This window comes from Oryctolagus cuniculus, chromosome 19 (genome assembly GCF_051225735.1).
Source record: "Oryctolagus cuniculus isolate XC-2025 breed Fujian yellow rabbit chromosome 19, ASM5122573v1, whole genome shotgun sequence".
Classification (NCBI taxonomy): domain Eukaryota; kingdom Metazoa; phylum Chordata; class Mammalia; order Lagomorpha; family Leporidae; genus Oryctolagus; species Oryctolagus cuniculus.
The window spans coordinates 43,028,139-43,050,909 of record NC_142885.1 but is presented as its reverse complement, the minus strand read 5'-3'; the positions used below and the strand labels follow the sequence as shown (position 1 = coordinate 43,050,909).

Here is a 22,771-nt window from a genome sequence, read left to right as displayed (position 1 = left end):
GTATCTGCATTTCAAACACCCTGCTCCAGATCCCCATTCTCTAGGGGGTCCTGCCCACCCTTCCTCCTGGCTGATAATATTTGCATCCATAAAGTCCTTTGTTTCAGACCTTCAAGAGAAAACTCAGGTAGAAGTTTTTCTATTTACATCCAAAAAGCCCTTTGTTCCAAGGGGAACAGAGGTGGGGAAGCAAGACCCATCTCCTTAAAAACCCCAGGCCCCAACCCGACTGCGTGCTCAGCCCTCTGCCTCTCTGCTGAGTCGCCTGCCTGGTCTGGCCAGGCATAATCTCTGCACTCAACTATGTAACCTCGCTCCTTCCCCCCCCCCTTCCCCCCCCCCCCGAGTCCGAGCGACTGGGCACTCTCTCTCAGGTCCTGTCTGGAGAGGTGCCCATCCGTTCTTACGGATGTCCCTTCCCTAATAAACTTTGCTACTTTTACCTCCCACTACTCTCTGTCTCACGCCTGAATTCTTTCTTGCGCGAAGACAAGAACCCTGCAATTTCTCCGGTAACATTTTTGGCAACCACGAAGGGATTTTGAGGACATCGGAGGTCAGTATTCCTTCCCTCAAGCGGGAACGGATCTGTGGAAGTGACCATTGAGTGTCCGGCACCCCTCAGCTCTCCGAGAATGCGGAGTCCCCCCGGACACGGCTTAGCTACGGCCGAAACTCCAGAGGGATTGTAAGGAATGGGAGGGAAATTAGGAAGGGCAGTTGGCTGGGAGCCTGGAGACCTCCTGAGCTCTCTTCAGCTTCCCGGCAGCCGGACTGCGACCCGAGGACCAGGTCTCTCTCGGAGGGACGCCTGGTCACGCTGCCTACTGCTACGCGAGCAGGGCTTAGCTTCGGTCGAGGCTAATATTGGCCCTCCAGGTAAACTCAGACAACTAGGTAGTGAGTAACCTTGAGCGATAGGAGGTTTCGAACCCCACTCAGCCCCCAGACAGGAGGGCCTTTCCCTATGATCTCCTCCAGCTGAGATTCATAGCGGAAGGTGAGGGCACATCTTGTCCTCCATTGCTTTCTGCCTTCCTCCTCCTCCCGGGGGCTCCTTCCCCCACTCTTTTGCTCTCCTCATCTCCATTCCTATACCACTGGCCAGGAGAAAGGGAGAGGGAAATTCCACAGGTCTCTCCACCTAAGGGAAAAGCTGTTACCTGTTAACCCTTTCCAACCTGGTAGAAGGTTTTCCGTCTTTGCAGCTTATGGTAGCTCTGGTGCGTCTTAAAGTTTTTGTGAACTATTCCTGTTGCTAAGCTTTGATTGCCTGAGGACTAAATCTGGAAAAGAGCTAAAGTTTACTATCTGTTGTAATTGACTGAGTGTCTGCAGTAGTCCTAATTGATCTGGCTTTGGTTGAATTATAGGAGGTTCCCAGCACTCTTGGTAAAATGGCGCACCTACCCAACCCCACGGCTAGTCCTGCCAGGCCCCAGTGTGCGCAGTCTTCCCTGTAAATGGGGGACCACAGCCTTTCTCTGCACTTTATTCCAGTCCTCGTGGCCTGCCGCACCCAGGCAGGCATAGCCAGATATCTCTAGGGAGCGCGCCCCCAGGGCAGCTTTTTTCCTCCCCGGGAGGAAGTTCCAATTCAGTACCACTGCTGGCCTCACCTAAGGGAGCGAGACCCTTAATCCATCAACCTTTCCAACCTGATGGGTTTTTCTCTTTGCAGTTATGGACGCCTAAGCAATGGGCTCATACGCTGATGACGAGTTCTTTTCTGTGCTGCTGTCCCTGACTTATCTGAGAGCGTTCACCTGTCTTGAAGTTTTCGCGTTTTATTGCCATTATGAGTCTTGATTGGGAAAACTGCAACGGGAAGTTGTTTACGTTAAACTGTTTGACTCTGACAGCTTAAATTCTAAACCAAAGGCTGGCGCCCTGGCTCACTAGGCTAATCCTCCGCCTTGCGCCTTGCGGCGCCGGCACACCGGGTGTCCCGGTTGCCCCTCTTCCAGGCCAGCTCTCTGCTGTGGCCCGGGAGTGCAGTGGAGGATGGCCCAGGTGCTTGGGCCCTGCACCCCATGGGAGACCAGGAGAAGCACCTGGCTCCTGCCATCGGATCAGTGCAGTGTGCCGGCCGCGGCGGCCATTGGAGGGTGAACCAACGGCAAAAGGAAGACCTTTCTCTCTGTCTCTCTCTCTCACTGTCCACTCTGCCTGTCAAAAAAAAAGAAAAAAAATCTAAACCGAGTCTTCCAACTTTGGGCTTCCAGTCGGATCCCTGGAACTCTCAAAGGATGAGACTCTAAAATTTGTTAAAGTAACAGCTGCTTGAGTCAATTCAGGTTATGTGAAATGTATTAAAATGTTGTAAACAGTGTCAGACCTATGCTGTATTCATGTTTTTGCTTTCCAGCTAGAGTGGTCTTATGAAAATGAGAGTAAATTCTGTGTATACAGGCCTTTATGTCGTTAACTAAAGTAAGCCAGTACAGTTTGGTTCAGAGAATTGAGTTAATGCACAAGCCCTTGGGTTTGCCCGGTGGCTCCCTTGCTCAGTTTTACATGTCCTTGATATGCTTTAAACTTGTTTCTTTTCAAAGTTGTAAACATGCACTAGTGTCCCTGTTGCTGCTCAGGTGTTACCCTTATGTTACTTAAAGGCATGGGAAATGGAGTTTTGACTTTAATTCAGATAATGGTGTGGTAGTCATTAATAACTCAGTGTTTTAAGTCATCTAGGCATCGGTGCTAAGTAAAACTTGGGAAAATGTATTACGTGTACTTTTAGCATCTCAAATTCGATAAGAGAGACTGAGTTTGTTAGCATGTATTCTCAAAGGTTGTCCATACATGACAATTCAAGACTATGTAAAAGTAACTACCGGTGTAAAGTTTCAGAAGGTGTGAGCAAGTCATGAAAAGTTTTCAAATGTTTACGATTTTAAAATATTGTTTACGAGTTTTCTTTAAGTTGAGTGCTAATGCCAAAATTACACTGACCTAAAGTTGAAGTCTGATCTTCTGTTATAACAATGGGGTTTTTAAAAAATGTGCACTAATGTTGGTAAATATCTGGAAATGGTTTCAATCGTAAATCTTAAATCTGTTTTTGCAAAAACTGTAACGTCTCTTTTTAACAATGTCTGCTTAATCGGTTGCTCTGCCATTTCTAAAGTTAGGTCGTGTAAGCTCTTTTTGACTCTGTTAAAAAATTCTGAGTTATGTGATGACTTTGTGTGCTAACTCTTATGTTCAAGGTTTTTTTTATTTCTGGTTTATTCGACAACAAGAGACCTAGAATTCATGTTCTGCCAAAGTAATCTATTGTGTACTCTACCTTCTCTGTTAAGTTCAGATTGATGAAAAGCATTGTTACATATCATTATGATCAGGTCTGGTCTAAAAGTGTTAAAATCACCCTGACTAATGAATGGCTGTCATTTCAGGAATTAAGGAATTCTATTTTGACCAGATACTCTAAGTTCTCTTGGCACCTTTAACAGACTTTCTGAAAATCAAAGTTCTAAATTCTCTGGACTTGTGGTATCTCCAGAGGGGCCCCTGGAGATGTCAAAAGATAGATCTCTCATCTTGCAGAGATAATAACCAATCAGGCTGTTTAGATTAAAAGTGGTGCCAAGATGTGAAATGATGCTAAACTTCAGTTATAAATTGTGGGGAGCAACTTGGACTAGACTAAGTTACTGGAATTAAGACTTATTCTATGCATCTGCTCTCCCACAATATGGCGCTGGGAGAGGAGTAAACAACTTTTACACAGCTGCCTCCTGTTCGACCAATAACCTGCAGGAGCTGATCCTGCTCCTGATTGGAGGAGAGCAGCGTACTCGGCGTGTGGGTAGCAGAGTTGGGATTGGTGGAAGAGGACTATAAAGGAGGAGAGAGCCAACATGCACCAGGAACACCTGAGGAACATCTGAGCAGCCCCCGAGCTGGCCAGCGGTGTGCCGCTCCCCCACAGAAGTGGGGAAAGTGGCAGGGGGGCCCGCCCCTCAATGGAGGTAGAGGGATGGCAGCAAACCCGGGGAGGGCCGAGCAGACAAGAGAACAGCGCGGGGTCCTGTGTCGTTCCTCCGTGAAGAGGGGGAGCGACAATAAATGTGTTTCTTTCTAGCTGCTCCAGTCTCTGGCTCAGAAGCCAGATCCTTTAAAGAGGGACTGAGATAGTCTCCGTCCAGCTAACGTTGAACAACCAGGCATTGCTAGTTCAAATGTGGATCAAACAGAGGTCTAGCCAAAAGGGAGAAAGTGTTCCAAAAGAGACTTAGAGCCAACAGGGGATGGTTATGCGGCAGATGCTAGAGCACTGGGTTCCAGGAGCCCAAGAAAACTCTAGTGTCCACAGCTACACGGTGAAAGCCCGGAAGCCCAAAACCTAAACTTATGGGTTACACGGTAAGACTAGTTAAACCTGGAAACCCAGGCCCATAGCCCACTGGCTACATGGTAAATATCCAGAAGCCAAGGGATGGCAGAGACCTCTGCCACCATTTCTCCTCTCTAAGTCAGGCTATGCAGTAAGCACTGGTCAAATGCCAGTTAAATCTGAAAGCCCAGGAAGTCAGGCTAGAGACCCGACTCGCTGCCTCACTTCTCCTCTTTTCTCTTCCAGAAGGGAAGTTACTACTGTTCTGCAGGACTCTCCACTGTGATGTACGGTTTGATCCCCAGACCTGATGTAAGAGATGACTGACCTTTTCTGTAATAATGCCTGGCCACAGTATAGGGCCCCCAAACAGCATAGCCAGAAAAAGAGGTTAAACTATGAACTGATGTGACAGCTAGATCGGTTTTTCGGTGTACGCGGTAAATGGGCAGAACTCCCCTTTTAAACCAAACTGAGGGATAGATAGGAAGTTGCACTGATGACCTCAAAGTATGCAAGCAGGTCACCACAGTGGATCTTACCTAAAGGGTCATAGTTCTCCTCATGGGCGTGGTCTCAACTCGCAGGAAAATACTAAGTGTCAGAATTTGCCCATGACCACAGTTTTTTAGCTCACCCTGATATTAAAGAAATCTCCAAAAATCAGGGATGGGTTGAGCACCCCCTTGACTGACATCATAGAGGCTGCCTATTTGGTCTACTTTATTAGAGACCAGGAGAACGAGGAGCAAGCAAGCAGCAGAGGATGGGCAACAGGCCCATCCATGGCTGCTTTACACAGTGATCTGCCGTCAAGGAGACCCAGCAAGGCCAGTGCACCCCAAACAGCACCTGTTGCTGATATGAGGAGCCAGGGCATTGGACAAGCAGGTGTCATGACAGCAAATGCCTTCTGTCAGCTCTGCCAAGAGCAAGGCCACTGGACACGGAACTGCCCTGGGTGTCGAAGGACTCCTGGTTCAGAACCGCAGACCCTGTGGCCCTGAGCTAAAAAGCCTTTGGCTCTGCCCAGCCTCCGCCCAGCTTCCAGCTCCAGCCACTGCTATTGAGGGGATGGCCTAGGGTCAGTGACATGCAAGTTGCCTATTTCTATGAGCCTCCTATTCAGCTCTCCTCCTAGTCCAGCCATGTAATCCAAGTCAACAGGGTGCCTCCCTTAAAGGAGATTTGCATCTCTTGCAATTCTCTTCCAGCACCCCATGGATAGGTCTGGGCCTCACACACCCAGCAAGGCCTTAAAAGTCTATCCAATAGCATTAAGCTTAGAAAGCCCTCCCTGCCAGTTCCTAAACACAGGGCTTTCAGTAACAGCTAACTCAGATAGTCCTGCACCTATTTGGACAGGTCCTCACTGAGGACTTAAAGGGCCTATCTCTTAAGGGGGTGCACAATAATCCATAATGTAGATGGTTAGATGTAAATGATTTGTTAGTCTGTCTCCTTTCCCAGCCTGAGACTCTAGTCTTGTACATTGGTTTAACTTCCTAGCAAAACTAGCTACTAGGTATCCAGAGGAAAACAAAGCATTGCTAGTCCCTTAGAGTGTTAATTATTTAACCCTTATCCTCACCCCTGGGGAGAGAAAACCTGCCCCAGAGAGGATATGGGCCATGCAGCAAATTCCTACTCCTGCAAACTTCAGGCAGTCCCAGTTTTCTCTATCAGGTTCCCAGATACAGGAAAACAGCACAGTTCCTAAACCAGGCTCTTGACAGGCAGCCAAAGCAGAGACCCCTCCTTTGGGGGAAAGAGCAAACCACAGCCTTTGCTCAACTAAAGGATGCTATGACTAAAGCCCCTGTGCTAGGACTGCCAAATCCAGAGAGACCCTCCTAGCTGCACATCACTGGGAGGAAGGGAGGCACCTTAGGAGGGTTAACTCAGGATCTGGGACCTGTTAAGCAACCTGTGGGCTACTTTTCTAAAACCTTAGACATGGTTGCACAAGGATAGCCTCACTGCCTAAAGACAATGGCAGTGGCTGCCTTGCTGACAGAGGAGGTATCTAGAATTACAGTGGGACAAGACATCGCCCTTTATACCCCACACCAAATAAATTCTCTATTAGAGCAAAAGGGCTCTCACTGGCTCACAGATCGCAGAATACTAAAATATCAGGTCCTCCTTCTAAAAAACCCTCAGGTAAAAATAAGGCATTGCTCTACTCTAACCCAGGGGGAAAGTGGTCCCCTCCACTCCTCTGCTGAGACTATAGACTTGATCTATGCCAGCAGAAGGGACCTAAAAGACAGCCCCCTGACTAACACACATGAAGTTTGGTTCAAGATGGAAGCAGCTTTGTCAGATGGGACCTGCTTCTCCGGGTATGCAACAGTTACGGCATGGCACGTTACTGAAGCGTGCTCTGCCCCCAGGAACTTTTGCTCAGTTAGCAAACTGATTGCCTTAACCAGAGCTCTAGATCACACAGGGGATTTGTAAGGCACCTTCACTCTGCATGGAGACCTCAGACTTCTGGTAAGGTAGAAAGAGCCAACCAGGCTCTATGGAAAACATCACAAGGATAAAAATGTGTGCTTGGTAAGTAAGGTTTAGAAGGAAAGAGTGTTCTTGGCAAGAAGGGTTAAAAAGGAAAGAGCTTTTTAAATAAGGAAAGGACATGGTTGTAAGAATCCTGATGGCTAGTTTACTCTAGACTGGAATGGAAATGATGGCATGTTTCAAGTAAGTTGAAGAGGGTGTGTGGAAGTCACAAAAGGTTATGAAAGAAAGAAATTGGACATGCTAAGTGCTGTTCTGGGGGGTGTCTGTGCCATGTTCTAGGAAGAATGTTGTCTCTGGGTCAATCAGACTGGACAGGTACAAATCCAAATTCGTACTTTTCCTGGACAAAGCCAAGCAGCTCCAGGACCAGGCCAAGCAGGGCTGGGATTTGTGGCCTGACATCTGGTCATGGAAATCCTGGCTATTTCTTCTCCTTGGCGCAATAACTTCTGTAATCTTGATGCTTCTCCTTGCACCGTGTTTTTGGGTTTTGTTTGTTTGTTTTGTTTTGTTTTGTTTTGTCTTATTTTTTTGACAGGCAGAGTGGACAGTGAGGGAGAGAGACAGAGAGAAAGGTCTTCTTTTGCCATTGGTTCACCCTCCAATTGCAGCCGAGGCCGGTGCACTGCGGTCGGCGCACCACACTGATCCGAAGGCAGGAGCCAAGTACTTCTCCTGGTCTCCCATGGGGTGCAGGGCCCAAGCACTTGGGCCATCCTCCACTGCACTCCCTGGCCACAGCAGAGAGCTGGCCTGGAAGAGGGGCAACCGGGACAGAATCCGGCGCCCCAACTGGGACTAGAACTCGGTGTGCTGGCGCCATAAGCGGAGTATTAGCCTATGACCCACGGCGCCGGCTCCGTTTTTATTTTCTGTTTGTTAGAGAGGTGGGAGTGGGGGCAGAAGCTGGAGGAGAACTCAACCAGCGCTCCGTGTGGGTGGCACTTGAACCATCCTGAACCGTCCCTGCTGCCTCCCAGGAGCCACGTCAGCAGGAAGGTGGAGTCAGGAATGAAACCCACTCGCTCTAATACGGGACATGGGTGTGTCTCAGCCACGGGCTTCTCATCTGCCTGAGCGCCAGTTCCCAGAGGGCTAAGCAAGAGCACCAGGTTAGGGGTAAAGACGAGGAAGAACTGGCCTGGGGAATGGGGTGGAGTCCTTAAGCACAAACTGGGGCGAAACTTCAGCAGGGAGATCGCATCTGGGACAGATGGGAGGACAGAGGTGCAGGCCACCCACCTGCAGCTGAGCTCCAGGGAGAGGGGACAGCCCTTGGTCAGAGAAGCCAGCCCCTTCTCAGGGGGGAGGGCACCAGAGAGGCTCACCTGGGGCTCGGCGGTGTGCCCCCGCTGAGCCTTCCCTTCAGAACTCCTGTTTGGACAGACATTCTCAAGAGCTAACCCCGAAAAGAGTTGGTTCAAACCAGCGTCACTCTCCTTGCGACGTTCGGAAGAGCCCAGGATTCTCAACACCTGTCTCCCTCGTGCTCCCACTCTTAGCAGCAGGTAGCCAGAGCTGAGAGTCACACCGCCCTCCAAGAGTGGGTCCTGCCTGCACACACCCACATGCACACCAGCTTTAGCCATGTCCTTTTATTGAGCCATTTGTATGGGAATGGTGATCAGGGAGTTGTCACACCCCACCACGGGGCCCTGCCACGGAGGAGGCGGGCTCAGCAGTCGCTGAGGTAGTTTCTGGGGTAGTTGTCCCAGTGCAGGCCAATGGCGGTGACGAATAAGCCAGCTCGGCCATTGATGAATCAGAGCACGGTGTTTGGGTCCAAGGGGACAGCATACAACATTATGCCTGTGTCTTTCCCAAAGGAAAGGAAGCGACCCTCGTCAGTCACAAAGTTCAGCGTCTTCAGGTAGTTGCTGTATGACCCAGACACCGCGATCACCGACTCCCCTGGGTGAATAAAGATCTCCTCCAGGTCTCCCAGCTTGCCACCCACGTAGTCGCTCCACACCTGGCCATAGCGCACCTGGAGACTGGGGCGGGTGGGAGGGCAGGAACGGGGACACTGATTAGGTCATCAGAGTTCAGGACCTTTTGACCTGCACGTGGAGTCCTCCAAACTGGACGCTAGCATGAGCAGTCCCTGCTAGTTGCCCCAAAAGTGTAGGCCGGGTGAGCCCTGGAGGACCACACAAAGAACTTCAGCTCCTGGCCTGGCTGACAGCAGGTGCAGAGAAGGAAGGCAGCTTGCCCAGAGTCTCCCACATACCGCAAATGGCAGGCCTTGAATTTGGAGTCCAGCTTCCTATGATGCCCCACCCTATTCCCCCACTTGCGGAAGCAAAGGGATTTTCTAACAGCTGAGTGGCTCCCTTGTGGGAGAGGGAAGAGGCTTGTCCCTGCTGTCCCAGGAGGCAGATCCAGGATCAGGGGACACACTTTGGCTCTGCACGTGATAGAATTTTCCAACTAGCAATGGAGTGGGGACTGCTCAAGAGAGGCGTTGAGCAAAGTTGCAGGGCACCCAGCAGGGATATTGGAAAGAAAATTTAAACCACAGAAGGCGGGTGGGCAGGGCTGGTCGACTTCCAGGCCCCTGAGAGTTAGTGGTTATTAATGATTTACCACCACCAGGCATATTTGGGGAGGGAGGAGTCCAAAGGGTACGGTTCTGGAAGCCGAGTCCTCTCACAGCTATCCCCATATCCTGCCTCACTAGGGACCTGTTGGTTGAGGCACAGGTGGCCCAGAGTGAAAGAGCACTTCCTGAGCTAGTAAGAGCTTGAGGAACGCGGAAGAGCCTTACCCCACAATATAGCGGCTGTTGACCCGGACACGGATGGCTGTGATGGGCCCTTCCAGCTGGAGGCCGGAGTGGGAGAATGGCTCTCCTCCTGTACTCGCCACTGTAGGAGGAGGACCTGGCCTGGACTGCAGTGGAAAGAAAGGGGGGCTTGGAGGCAAGGACCTCCCAGTTCCCACCGCTCAGGGGCGGCCCTGCAAGCCTTGGCCACCAGCCGAGCAGGGGCCCCTTCCCGCCACCCGCCCCCAGAGTCCCAGCGGCTCACTTACTGGCACTGGCAGAGGCCGAGGCACAGAGAAGGCCCAGGAGCATGAAGGTCCACATCGTGAGGCTGCAGGGGGAAGAAGAGAGCAGAGGGGGAGGTTTCCCCCTTTCCCTCTGGCCTCCGGGTGGCCTGACCCTTCAGCTCCCACCTAGCCAGACCCAGGCTCAAGGTGCACAGCACTGTCCACAGCCTGCAGTACATCCTCCAGACCTGATGTTCCAGGGTCCAACTGTCTCTGGCCCACCCTTGGTCTGGCTGTAGCCACGCCCTCCTTTTCCCCTCCAAGCAGAAGGTCAGCGCTCACTCTTGGCGAGCGCTGTCTCCTGACACAGCCAGGACGGGGACTTTCTGAATTAGGATGGAGTATAGGCCTCAGCCTGGAGACGGCTGAATTTCCTGAACCCAGCATCAGAGCCAACACCGACAAGCTGGCCGCTGGAGTGCAGTAGGTGAGTCCTCCGCCCCTGGAGCCGCCAACCCATATGGGCACTGGTTCAAGTCCCGTCTGCTCCACTTCCGATCCAGCTCTCTGCTAGTGCCCTGGGAAGGCAGTGGAAGATGGCCCAAGCACTTGAGGCCCTGCACCCCCTTGGGAGACCTGGAAGAAGCTCAAGCTCCTGGCTTTGGATTGACCCATTTCTGGCCATTGTGGCCATGTGGGGGAGTGAACCAGCAGATGGGATCTTTGTCACGATTCTTTGTCCACCGACACACGCCTGGCCTTTCCCAGTCACCTGAGTGTCCCAGGTTCCTAGTCCTTCAACTGACAGCTGACACATCTCTGCACCAAGATAGTTTCAACTCAGGTGCCCACTTCACTAACACTCCCTGCCACTCAATCCAGGCATCCCCTTCCCCAGACCAGATCAGATCTGAATCCCCACCGACCTCTCTTTATCTCTCTCTCTCTCTCTCTGCGTCTTCTCTGTCTGTGTAACTCTGACCTCCAAATAAATAAATAAATCTTTATTTTTTTTATTTTTTTATATTTTTTTTTTATTTTTTGACAGGCAGAGTGGACAGTGAGAGAGAGACACAGAGAGAAAGGTCTTCCTTTGCCGTTGGTTCACCGTCCAATGGCCGCCGCGGCCGGCGCGCTGCGGCCGGCGCACCTCGCTGATCCAATGGCAGGAGCCAGGAGCCAGGTGCTTTTCCTGGTCTCCCATGCGGGTGCAGGGCCCAAGCACCTGGGCCATCCTCCACTGCACTCCCTGGCCACAGCAGAGAGCTGGCCTAGAAGAGGGGCAACCGGGACAGAATCCGGCGCCCCGACCGGGACTAGAACCTGGTGTGCTGGCGCCGCAAGACGGAGGATTAGCCTAGTGAGCCGCAGCGCCGGCCCAATAAATAAATCTTTAAAAAAAGAATTTTCCCCCTCTTTCCTGATATTTTGATACAAAAAGAAAAAAAAAAGAAAAAAAAAACGAAGAACAAGCAGGCAGTAAAGTTTAAAGAATGGCATGGCAAACACCCGTACAACCATATACCACTTTATGGATTCTATCACATCATGGGGACTATCTTGTACATTAGCAAGGCTAGCCAGCCAGCCAGCCTCAACCTGCCAGCCCCTTCTCAAACCATCTCTGTCTCTGAGAAGGGTGACTTGGGCTGCAAGTTGCCCCCCTCCCAAGAGACGTCATTCCAGCGAGCATGAGGGAAGCTGAGGGGCTGAGGGGGTGCAGGTCCTCCTTGGGGCAGGGTGGGGCTGGGCCCCTGCCCCAGACTCTCAGCCACCATGGCAGAAAGGTCCTGGAGCCCTCCCCCACCCTCGGGTCTGAGACTTCAGAGTGGGTGTCAGACTCCTTCGGCCCCGCAAGGGTGGATCTTTCGGCCACCTCAAGCCCCAAGACCTGTTGTCTGGCGTCTCCAGGACTGGCCCCTGTGACCCCTCTGAGTCAGCAGGTCTTCCAAGAAGACAGAAGCATGGAGGCCATGGAGGGTCTGGAGTAAGTAGCATCGCTTATCAGTGGCTCCTGACCCGTCGCTCAGGGCATCCCACTCCCTCCCCTCCAGCTGGCTCATCATCTGGCACTGGGGGCTCAGCCCAAATGGCAAAGGGAGTCCCGCCCTCCAGAGCCGGAAGTAGGGCGGCGCACTTCCGGGAGCACAGGTACACCCAGGCCGGGAATGCCAAGGTGTCTCCTCTCTTCTCCTTGGCCTTCAGGTAACCTTTGACGGAACTGTCACCTCACCCAGCCACTCGGCTTGGCCTTGTCCCTTGTCCTCTGTCTGCCTTTCACTGCTGATTCTCTCCCTTGATGCCTGCAGGAAACGCCCAGGACCCTTAAGACAGAGGCCCTGAAGGGGTCCCAGGGCCCCGCCCGTCCTTTCCAGGAGTCCACATTTGCCCATGTAGTGACTGAAGCACCAGCGCAGAGCGGGAAGGCGGTGGAACACCATGCTCCACCTGTCCATCTGTTCACACTAGAATTTGTAACACTATTTATTTAGGGGGCCAGTGTTGTGGCGTTGTGGGTAAAGCTGCTGGCGGCAATGCCAGCACCCCGTGTATGGGCACCAGTTCGTGTCCCGGCTGCTCCATTTCCAACCCAGCTCCCTACTAATGCGCCTGGGAAAGAGGCAGAGAATGGCCCAAGTGCCTGGACCCCTGTTCCCATGTGGGAGACCCGGATGAAGCTCCTGGTTCCTGGCTTTGGCCTGGTCCAGGCCTGTCCGTTGTGGTCATCTGGGAAGTGAAGCCAGGAATGGAAGATCTTTCTCTCTTTCTCTCTTTTCTCTCTGCCACTCTTTCAAATAAGACATAAATATATTTTTAAGAGCTACCACATTGAGGATGGGACAGCCCAAAGCCAGGAGCCAGGCTTCTCTCTTAGGGTCTCGGACATGGGTGACAGGGTCCCAAATATTTGTTCCCTTGTCTGCTACCTTCCGAGGCGTGTTCGAGGGAATTAGATGGGAAGCAGGTAGCTAGGACTCGAACCAGCACTTCAACTTACAGGATGCACTGCTAGAATCCAAAAGTTCTACTTTTGAAATTTATATTTATTAAATAAAATCTTCCTCTAAAAAATAATAAAAGTAAAAATAAAAAAATTTATAGGATGCTGGTGTAGCAGGTAGGCAGTTTAACCCGCTGTGCCACAATGCCGGTCCTCTTTTTTGGCAATTTAAAAACGTGTTTATCATTTTCTTCTCCTTGAAAGGTAGAGTGACAGGGAGAGAGAGAGAGATGGGGATCTTCCATCCACGGTTTCGCTCTCCACGTGCCCGCACAGCCAGGCCTAGGCCAGGCTGAAGCCACAAGCCAGGGACTCTATCTGGGCTCCCACATGAGCAGCAGGGCCCAAGCACTTGTGCATCATATGCTGCCTCCCAGGATGCATTAGGGGAGCTGGAGTGGAAGTGGAGCAGCTGGGAGTCCAACCGGGAACTCTGATGTGGGATGCAGGCATCCCAAGCGGTGGCTTAATCCGTTGCCCCGAACCCCTGCCCCCTGTTTTCCATTTAACCCAGGGGCCCGGCCTACTGCCCCTGAAAATGTCAAGGACGTTGCCTTAAACTTCACCCAGCCCCAGTGCTACAGGCTATGAAAGTCCAAAGGTCTTTGTGTTTTCAGTGTTTTGCTTGGCAAAGCAGCTGTATGCAGGAGCCAGTGCCATGCTAGCCTGTTTCCAAGCTCCTCCAATGAGAACTTGCCCAACCTGCATCTCCACACACCAGCTGTCAGCTACGTCATCTATAAAATGCCCCCCTGCACCCCCACACCATGGGGGAAGCAGCTAGGAACCGTCACATGCTCCTGCCTCCTTTGAGCCAATGACACAGCTCCTCTCTCAAAGGACCAGCAACACAGGTTGTGTTTTGACCAAGAGGGCAGTGGAGCTACCTAGCTCAGAGCAACCTGAACTTGTCACGTGTGACAAGGAGTTCCAGGGAGTTCTTCTCAGGACTTCGCAAAAGTGACAGCAGAAAAGGGAGGCCATGGCTTCCAAGTCACTGGGTCCTGCCTTATCCTCCCCTCCTGTGTGGCCCCGAAAACAACAAAGCAGCCTTTGCCCTCTTTTCGAGTCTTGGTGCAATCCAGACCCCATGGTGGGACTGAGCCTCCTTCACCTGTCAAAGACTAAATACAACAAGTTTAATCAAAAAGATCCTAACTGGCTTTTGTCTGTGATTCTAGAATCAGGCTGAACACTTGCGTGTATAAAATAGGACAGGTGTTCCTGTGGACCCCCTCCTACGCCCCTTTCCTGGTCCTTGTCCTCGGTCTAAGTCACCCCAGGTTAGGCAGGCACACACCACCCTGAAGCCTAATGCCGCTTCTCAGCTCCTCCTTTTACTGTCGGTTCGCCCGGCGAATTCACATAAGGACTGATCATGCCAGAATTCGGAAGCATGTCATTGTCCCTCACTCGAGAGAGGTGACGCTCCGGAGACACCGTGTGGGCATGCGGCCTTGACCTAATGAATCAAGGAAGTCCCCCACTAAGCACAGGAGAAATATAGTGAGTCTGTGAGTGATAAGAGCCTGTCACTTCAGGCTGCTGCCTCACAGGCAACAGTTGAAACTTAGGGAGAGAGAGATCCAACAGTGAAAACGACAATGTAGCAAACAACGCAGCAATGCCTTGTTGACCACCCCCAAATATCCGTGGGATGAACTTAGACGATCTCCAGGCAGTAACCAATGCGAGGTCATCCCATCTGCACCCAGTGAGGATCCCCACGTTTGTGGCAGTCCCCAGGCACCCAGGCTCTCAGGACAGCAGCTAGACCTCATCCCACCCGCTTGTTTGCCATTAATCTCGAAGTGAACACAGAATTCAGGCCCTGGATTCCAACGCCTGTAAAAAGGCTTCTGCTAACCTAGGGCCGAGGATATGCTTGTGTCTTTCCGGAGAATGTGGGACAGCCCATTTGGGTACCAGCCGGAAACATCAAGCCTGCAACTCTCAGCCAACCAGAACCAGCTGAACACGACTGAGAGTCTGCCTTGTTAGCGGATGCACCTGCCCTATCATCCTACCCTGAGAAAGTGCCCATAGCCACATCTGCTACTGCTTTATACCCCACTAGCTCTGGTCAGCCACTGAAACGGCCCACAGCCTGTGTGTCGCTCCCTTGCCCATAAAGGAACGATGTTGCTCGCAGCTTATCGGTCTTCAGTAGACTTTTATTTAAACAGGATAGAAAAAGAAACCCTTGAGCAAGGGGAGCTCTGAAAGCAAGGGGAAGCTCCCGTACCATGTCAGAAACGGCTTATATAGTGTATCATTGCAGAAGCATGTAAGCAAGCTTAGTCCATGCGGCGGTGCTCCAGTCGGGTGCCTGATCACGCACAGTCCATGCGCTCCTGGTCCAACTATAAAGGTGATCACGCGCCTTCATCCAATCAAGCTCCTGGTCACGTAGCAGGCAACTCGGGTGCTAACAACAAGCTTCCACCTGGTGTTTTCTCAGCCTTGGTCAGTGGGAAAAGAAGTATGGGAAGCCCCAAGGCCACAGTTGTTTGGACTCTAGCCTGGACTTATGAAACGGTCCCGATATCACAGCTCCACGGAAACCATAAGCATCCACACAACAGTAACTAATGCCAATGGTCAGCAAGCGAAGCCTTAGCATGTGGGCCCATGGCCGGCTCATGGGTCTCCATACCTGTGTGCGGTCACGCCATTCCTGATTACCATTGTTCCTCATTCAATCCCTATCTGAGCAAGCACTCCTGTGGCCTCCCTTTTAGAGCACTGGTTAGTCAATGATGGGTAAGATCCCCTGGGAGACAACCTAAGACAGGAACAGCCATGTGCAGAGACCACATGGAAACGGGGTCTGGCCAAGAATCATGCCTCCTGTTGCTCAAAAATAAATGAAATGGAAGAAATGCGGTGGAAAGAGAAGGTCATGCCAAGATGGCCGCTAACAACGGAAACTGCCTAGCAACAGGCTGTGATTGGATGGCTTCGGGAACCACATGGCAATGGAGCCTGCCTGGCAACAAGCTGTGATTGGATGGCTTTGGAAACTGCCTGGCAACAGGCTGTGATTGGTTAGGACATAGACCGCCCTTTGACCAGATTGACTGCCTTGGCTATTTAAGCTGCTCTACCAACTGAAGTAAACGAGTCTGTGGGCTGCTCACCTCTGGCTTGCTTTCACCTGACACCTGGGGTCTGTGTGGTGACTCCATGCCTCTTCCCCTACCACGCTCCTCCTCTCAGAATAAATCCACCGCAACATCACAGTCCCCAGCTATGACTACCAGCTTATTTTTGTCTTTCTGGAGACATACTTCTTGAAATAGCCCTCGCCTCTGGGAATCCTCACCTCCCATTCATTCCTTAGCAAATTGCAGCCTGCTTCAGCCAATTCCTGCAGGCCACTGAAGCTGTGCTTGTCAAGATAATGGATGACCTCCTCACGGCCACCATGGAAGAAACGGAGATCTTTCCTTTTCTCCATTTCTCCTGGCCTTAGCCACTGCTTGGAATTTCTCTCTTGCCTTCTCCTTGCCTCCCATACCACTCCATTCTCTAGTTCTTTTTTCCCTATTTATTGATTTGAAATGCAGACAGAGAAGGCGAGAGATCTTCCATCCATTGGTTCACTCCCCAGATGCCTACAACAGCTGGGGCTGGGCCAGCATAAAGCCAGGAGCCAGGAGCTCCATCCAAGATGGGTAGCAGGAACTCAATCACTTGAGCCATTATCAGAGGCAGGGAGCTGGACCAGAAGGAGTGTAGCCAGGTCTCCAATGGGCACCGCAGTATGGGATGCAGTGTGGTGCCTTAACCTGCTGTGCCACAACATTAACCTCCATTCTATAGTTCTGTAACTGCCTCCTCTTTGTACCAACCAACACTGGTGTTTCCCAGTTCGCTTAGTCCTGCCTTTCTCCTTTTCTATACCTGTTGCTTTCCTGAATGGTTTCTTCCACACCCAGCACATGAACTTCACTGTAGCACATGAACTTCACTATTTATGTTCTAATGACCTCTGAGTCAGCTGTATTCCCAAACCTTGTTCTTTGTAACCCCAGGGGTGAACCTGAAGGGCATTATGCTAAGGGAAATCAGGCACAGAGAAACAAATACATACCACATCCCACTTACGTGTAGAATCTAAGAAATACCAACTCAGAATTTGAGAGCAGGGTGGCCGTCAGCAGGGGCCAGAGTAATGACACAGTGGGCTAAGCGGCTTCCCGTATCAGAGGCTGATCTGAGTCCCAGCTGCTCCAGTTCTGATCCAGCTTCCTGCTGATGCACCTGGGGAAGCAATGGAGGGTGGCCTAACTGCTTGGGTCCCTGCTACCCACATGAGAGGCCTAGATGAGATTCTAGGCTCCTGATTACAGCCTGGACCAGCCCCAGCAATTGCAGCTGTATGGGATGTAAATCAGTGGATGGAAGATCTCTCCCTGTCTCTCCCTCTCTGTCATTCTGCCTTTCAAATAAATAATCTTTACCAAAAAAAAAAAAAAGTGGTAGTCATGAGAGGTTTGGTGGAACACTGGATGGAGAGAGGCAAGATGTTGATCAGAGCATACAAAGTTTCAGGTGAAAGGAAGAAGCAGCCTTTAGTGATCACTAGATCTCATGGAATGGTGACTTTCGTCAGAATTGCTAAAAGTAGATCGTAAATGTTCTCACCACAAATGAGTATGTAAGGCAATGGCTTTGTTATCAGCCTGATTTAATTCTTCCTCAGGTTCACACATGAGAACATGACTCTGCTGGGCTCAAGGGAGGCTGGGGAGACAACTCATGGCCTCGGGTTTTTTTTTTTTTTTTTTTTTTTTTTTTACTTAGGTATTCTGGAATTGGCGATGAAGGCTTTACAAACCTTACAAATATACTAAAAATCACTTGCACACTTGAAAAGGGTAAGATCTATGATATTTATAGCTCAAAAAGAATTCCAATGGCATAATATTCTGTGATGGAATTTGTGGTGGAATGAGAAGGCCATGCCAAGATGGCCACAGGCAACGGAAACTGCCTGGCAACACGCTGTGATTGGATGGCTTTGGAAACTGCCTGGCAACAGGCTGTGATTGGATGGCTTTGGAAACTGCCTGGCAACAGGCTGTGATTGGTTAGGGCATAGACCACCCCTTGACCAGATTGGCTGCCTTGGCTCTATAAGATGCTGTGCCAACTGAAATAAATGAGTCTTCCAGCTGCTCGCATCTGGCTTGCTTTCACCCACACCTGGGGTCTGTGTGGTGACTCCACGCCTCTTGCCCCCACCACCATCCTCCTCTCAGAATGGATCCACAGCAACATCTGGCACCCACGGAATTGTTATGAAAACATGCTAGTGGTGGGCTTCTTTTTATAGTGTTTGGGTTTTTTTATTTTTATTGTTTACAAAATTACATGTCTGTAACTTCTCTTTGTCTACTTGGGAAGAATTATGTCTTTGACATTCCCTATGACACAAAGAAATCTATGGGAAGCAATATGTTACTGCCCACCACTACCACCAAAACCAAAACTGCCAGTATTTTAGAGTCCTCGAAATTCTTCCCAAAGCCACTTTGTGTCCTCACTGACTCTATCCAGCCATCCTAATGCTTCCCCTGAATTGTAACTAACCCCTTGTGCTTGGGGCAATCAAAGATGAAAATGTCTCTACTTTGGAATTTACTACTGTAAAAACTTTATTTTCATGCTCTATGAAACGCAGACAGAGATGTCCCATCCATTGGTTCACTCCCTAAATGTCCACGACAGGCAGGCTGGGCCAGACTGAAGCCAGGAGCCCAGAACTCAATGCAGGCCTCCCACAAGGTTGGCATTAATAGGACGCTGGACTCAAAAGTGGAGCCAGGCTGTGGAGTAGTGGGTAAAGCTGCCGCCTGCAGCACCGGCATTCTGTATGGGCGCCGGTTCGAGTCCCGGCTACTCCACTTGTGATCCAGCACTCTGTTGTGGCCTGGGAAAGCAGTAGAAGATGCTCCAAGTCCTTGGGTCCTGTATCCACGTGGGAGACCCAGAAGAAGCTCCTGGCTTTAGATCGGCCCAGCTCCGGCCGTTGTAGCCATCTGGGAGTGAACCAGCAGATGTCAAGACCTCTCTCTCTCTCTGCCTCTGCCTCTCTGTAACTCTCAAATAAATATATTTTTTGAAAAAGTCTTAAAAAACGAAAGTAGAGCCAGGCCTTGAACTCAGGAACTCAGATATGGGACGCAGCCCCTAGTGGCAACTTAACCACCATACTAAGTGCCTGCCCCAGAATTTCCACTTTGGCTGTGGTGTTGGCCAAGTTCACACTGTTGAAATGGTGGGTCCCTAAGGAACGACTCTCCGTTGTTGGTGGTGGTGTTTTGTTGTTGTTGTTGTTGTTGTTTTGGTTTTTTTTTGTTTTTGTTTTTGTTTTTTACAGTCAGAGTGGACAGTGAGAGAGAGAGACAGACAAAAAGGTCTTCCTTTGCCGTTGGTTCACCCTCCAAAGGCAGTCGAGGCCAGTGCACTGCGGCCGGCACAACACACTGATCCAAATCAGGAGCATGCTGTTTCTCCTGATCTACGATGGGGTGCAGGGCCCAAGGTCTTGGGCCATCCTCCACTGCACTCCCTGGCCACAGCAGTGAGCTGGCCTGGAAGAGGGGCAACCGGGACAGAATCCGGCGCCCCAACCGGGACTAGAACTCAGGGTGCCAGCGCCGCAAGGCGGAGGATTAGCCTATTGAGCCACGGCGCAGGCTCCATTTTTATTTTCTGTTTGTTAGAGAGGTGGGAGTGGGGGCAGAAGCTGGAGAAGAACTCAACCAGCGCTCCGTGTGGGTGGCACTTGAACCATCCTGAACCGTCCCTGCTGCCTCCCAGCAGCCACGTCAGCAGGAAGGTGGAGTCAGGAATGAAACCCACTCGCTCTAATACGGGACATGGGTGTGTCTCAGCCACGGGCTTCTCATCTGCCTGAGCGCCAGTTCCCAGAGGGCTAAGCAAGAGCACCAGGTTAGGGGTAAAGACGAGGAAGAACTGGCCTGGGGAATGGGGTGGAGTCCTTAAGCACAAACTGGGGCGAAACTTCAGCAGGGAGATCGCATCTGGGACAGATGGGAGGACAGAGGTGCAGGCCACCCACCTGCAGCTGACCTCCAGGGAGAGGGGACAGCCTTTGGTCAGAGAAGCCCCTTCTCAGCGGGGAGGGCGCCAGAGAGGCACACCTGGGGCTCGGCGGTGTGCCCCCGCTGAGCCTTCCCTTCAGAACTCCTGTTTGGACAGACATTCTCAAGAGCTAACCCCGAAAAGAGTTGGCTCAAACCAGCGTCTCCTCTCCTTGCGACGTACGGAAGAGCCCAGGATTCTCAACACCTGTCTCCCTCGTGCTCCCACTCTTAGCAGCAGGTAGCCAGAGCTGAGAGTCACACCGCCCTCCAAGAGTGGGTCCCGCCTGCACACACCCACATGCACACCAGCTTTAGCCATGTCCTTTTATTGAGCCATTTGTATGGGAATGGTGATCAGGGAGTTGTCACACCCCACCACGGGGCCCTGCCACGGAGGAGGCGGGCTCAGCAGTCGCTGGGGCAGTTTCTGGGATGGTGTCCCAGTGCAGGCCAATGGCGTTGACGAATAAGCCAGCTCGGCCACTGATGAATCGGAGCACGGCGTCCACGTGCAAAGGGACAGCATGGAAGATTACGCCTCTGCCTTTCGCAAAGGAAAGGATGCGACCGTAGTTGGTGAAAAAGGTCAGGGTCTTCAGATTGTCACCGTATGACCCAGACACCGCGATCACTGACTCCCCTGGGTGAATAAAGATCTCCTCCAGGTCTCCCAGCTTGCCACCCACGTAGTCGCTCCACACCTGGCCATAGCGCACCTGGAGACTGGGACGGGTGGGAGGGCAGGAACGGGGACACTGATTAGGTCATCAGAGTTCAGGACCGTTTGGCCTGCACGTGGAGTCCTCCAAACTGGACACTAGCATGAGCAGTCCCTGCTAGTTGCCCCAAAAGTGTAGGCCGGGTGAGCCCTGGAGGACCACACAAAGAACTTCAGCTCCTGGCCTGGCTGACAGCAGGTGCAGAGAAGGAAGGCAGCTTGCCCAGAGTCGCCCACACACAGCACATGGCAGGCCTTGAATTTGGAGTCCAGCCTCCTATGATGCCCCTCCCCCATTCCCGCACTTGTGGAAGCAAAGGGATTTTCTAACAGCTGAGTGGCTCCCTTGTGGGAGAGGGAAGAGGCTTGTCCCTGCTGTCCCAGGAGGCAGATCCAGGATCAGGGGACACACTTTGGCTCTGCACGTGATAGAATTTTCCAACTGGCAATGGAGTGGGGACTGCTCAAGAGAGGCGTTGAGCAAAGTTGCAGGGCACCCAGCAGGGATATTGGAAAGAAACTTTAAACCGCAGAAGGCGGGTGGACTTGGCTGGTCGATTCCAGGCCCCTGAGAGTTAGTGGTTATTAATGATTTGCCACCACCAGGCATATTCGGGGAGGGAGGAGTCCAAAGGGTACGGTTCTGGAAGCCGAGTCCTCTCACAGCTATCCCCATATCCTGCCTCACTAGGGACCTGTTGGTTGAGGCACAGGTGGCCCAGAGTGAAAGAGCACTTCCTGAGTTAGTAAGAGCTTGAGGAATGCGGAGGAGCCTTACCCCTCGATATTGAAGCTGTCAACCCGGACACGGATGGCTGTGATGGGCCCTTCCAGCTGGAGGCTGGAGTGGGAGAATGGCTCCCCTCTTCCACATCCGTACTCGCCACTGTAGGAGGAGGACCTGGCCTGGACTGCAGTGGAAAGAAAGGGGGTCTTGGAGGCAAGGACCTCCCAGTTCCCACCGCTCAGGGGCAGCCCTGCAAGCCTTGGCCACCAGCCGAGCAGGGGCCCCTTCCTGCCACCCCGCCCCCAGAGTCCCAGCGGCTCACTTACTGGCACTGGCAGAGGCCGAGGCACAGAGAAGGCCCAGGAGCATGAAGGTCCACATCGTGAGGCTGCAGGGGGGAAGAAGAGAGCAGAGGGGGAGGTTTCCCCCTTTCCCTCTGGCCTCCGGGTGGCCTGACCCTTCAGCTCCCACCTAGCCAGACCCAGGCTCAAGGTGCACAGCACTGTCCACAGCCTGCAGTGCATCCTCCAGACCTGGTGTTCCTTGGTCTGCTCCAGCAAGGTCCAGCTCTCTGCTAGTGCCCTGGGAAGGCGGTGGAAGATGGCCCAAGCACTTGAGCCCCTGCACCCCCTTGGGAGACCTGGAAGAAGCTCCAGGCTCCTGGCTCAGATTGGCCCAGCTCTGGCCATTGCGGCCATGTGGGGGAGTGAACCAGCAGATGGGATCTTTGTCACGATTCTTTGTCCACCGACACACGCCTGGCCTTTCCCAGTCACCTGAGTGTCCCAGGTTCCTAGTCCTTCAACTGACAGCTGACACATCTCTGCACCTAAGATAGCTTCAACCCAGGTGCCCACTTCACTAACACTCCCTGCCACTCAATCCAGGCATCCCCTTCCCCAGACCAGATCAGATCTGAATCCCCACCCCCTCAAAGGCAGACCCAGGAATCCCTAACACCTCTCACCTGGGAGCTTCAGGTGCAAGGTAACCCCTTAGAACCTTCCAGAACTTTTATTCCAGCTCCTAGCCCTCCCTCCTGCTTTTTTTTTTTTTTTTTTTTTTTTTTTTGACAGGCAGAGTGGACAGTGAGAGAGAGACAGAGAGAAATGTTTTCCTTTTTCGTTGGTTCACCCTCCAATGGCGCTGATCCCAAGGCAGGAGCCAGGTGCTTCTCCTGGTCTCCCATGGGGTGCAGGGCCCAAGCACTTGGGCCTTCCTCCACTGCACTCCCAGGCCACAGCAGAGAGCTGGCCTGGAAGAGGGAAAACCGGGACTAGAACCCAGTGTGCCGGCGCCACTAGGTGGAGGATTAGCCTAGTGAGCTGGGGCGCCGGCCCCTCCTACA

The 22,771-nt window shown here is 52.0% G+C and overlaps 1 protein-coding gene across 1 annotated transcript in view; it reads right to left on the bottom strand.

The window, feature by feature from the left end:
- The window catches only part of LOC138847122 (uncharacterized), a 31,659-nt gene extending 9,855 nt beyond the window's left edge, over positions 1-21,804 (bottom strand). The window contains exons 1-7 of the mRNA XM_089320811.1: positions 21,750-21,804; positions 21,475-21,607; positions 20,355-20,701; positions 19,734-19,852; positions 9,902-9,963; positions 8,668-8,862; positions 8,111-8,242 (exon numbers count right to left, since the gene is read on the bottom strand). Of these exons, the coding sequence (XP_089176937.1) occupies positions 8,111-8,242; positions 8,668-8,862; positions 9,902-9,963; positions 19,734-19,852; positions 20,355-20,701; positions 21,475-21,607; positions 21,750-21,804 (1,043 nt within the window). The remainder of the gene's footprint in view (positions 1-8,110; positions 8,243-8,667; positions 8,863-9,901; positions 9,964-19,733; positions 19,853-20,354; positions 20,702-21,474; positions 21,608-21,749) is intronic.
- Positions 21,805-22,771: the final 967 nt, after the last annotated feature.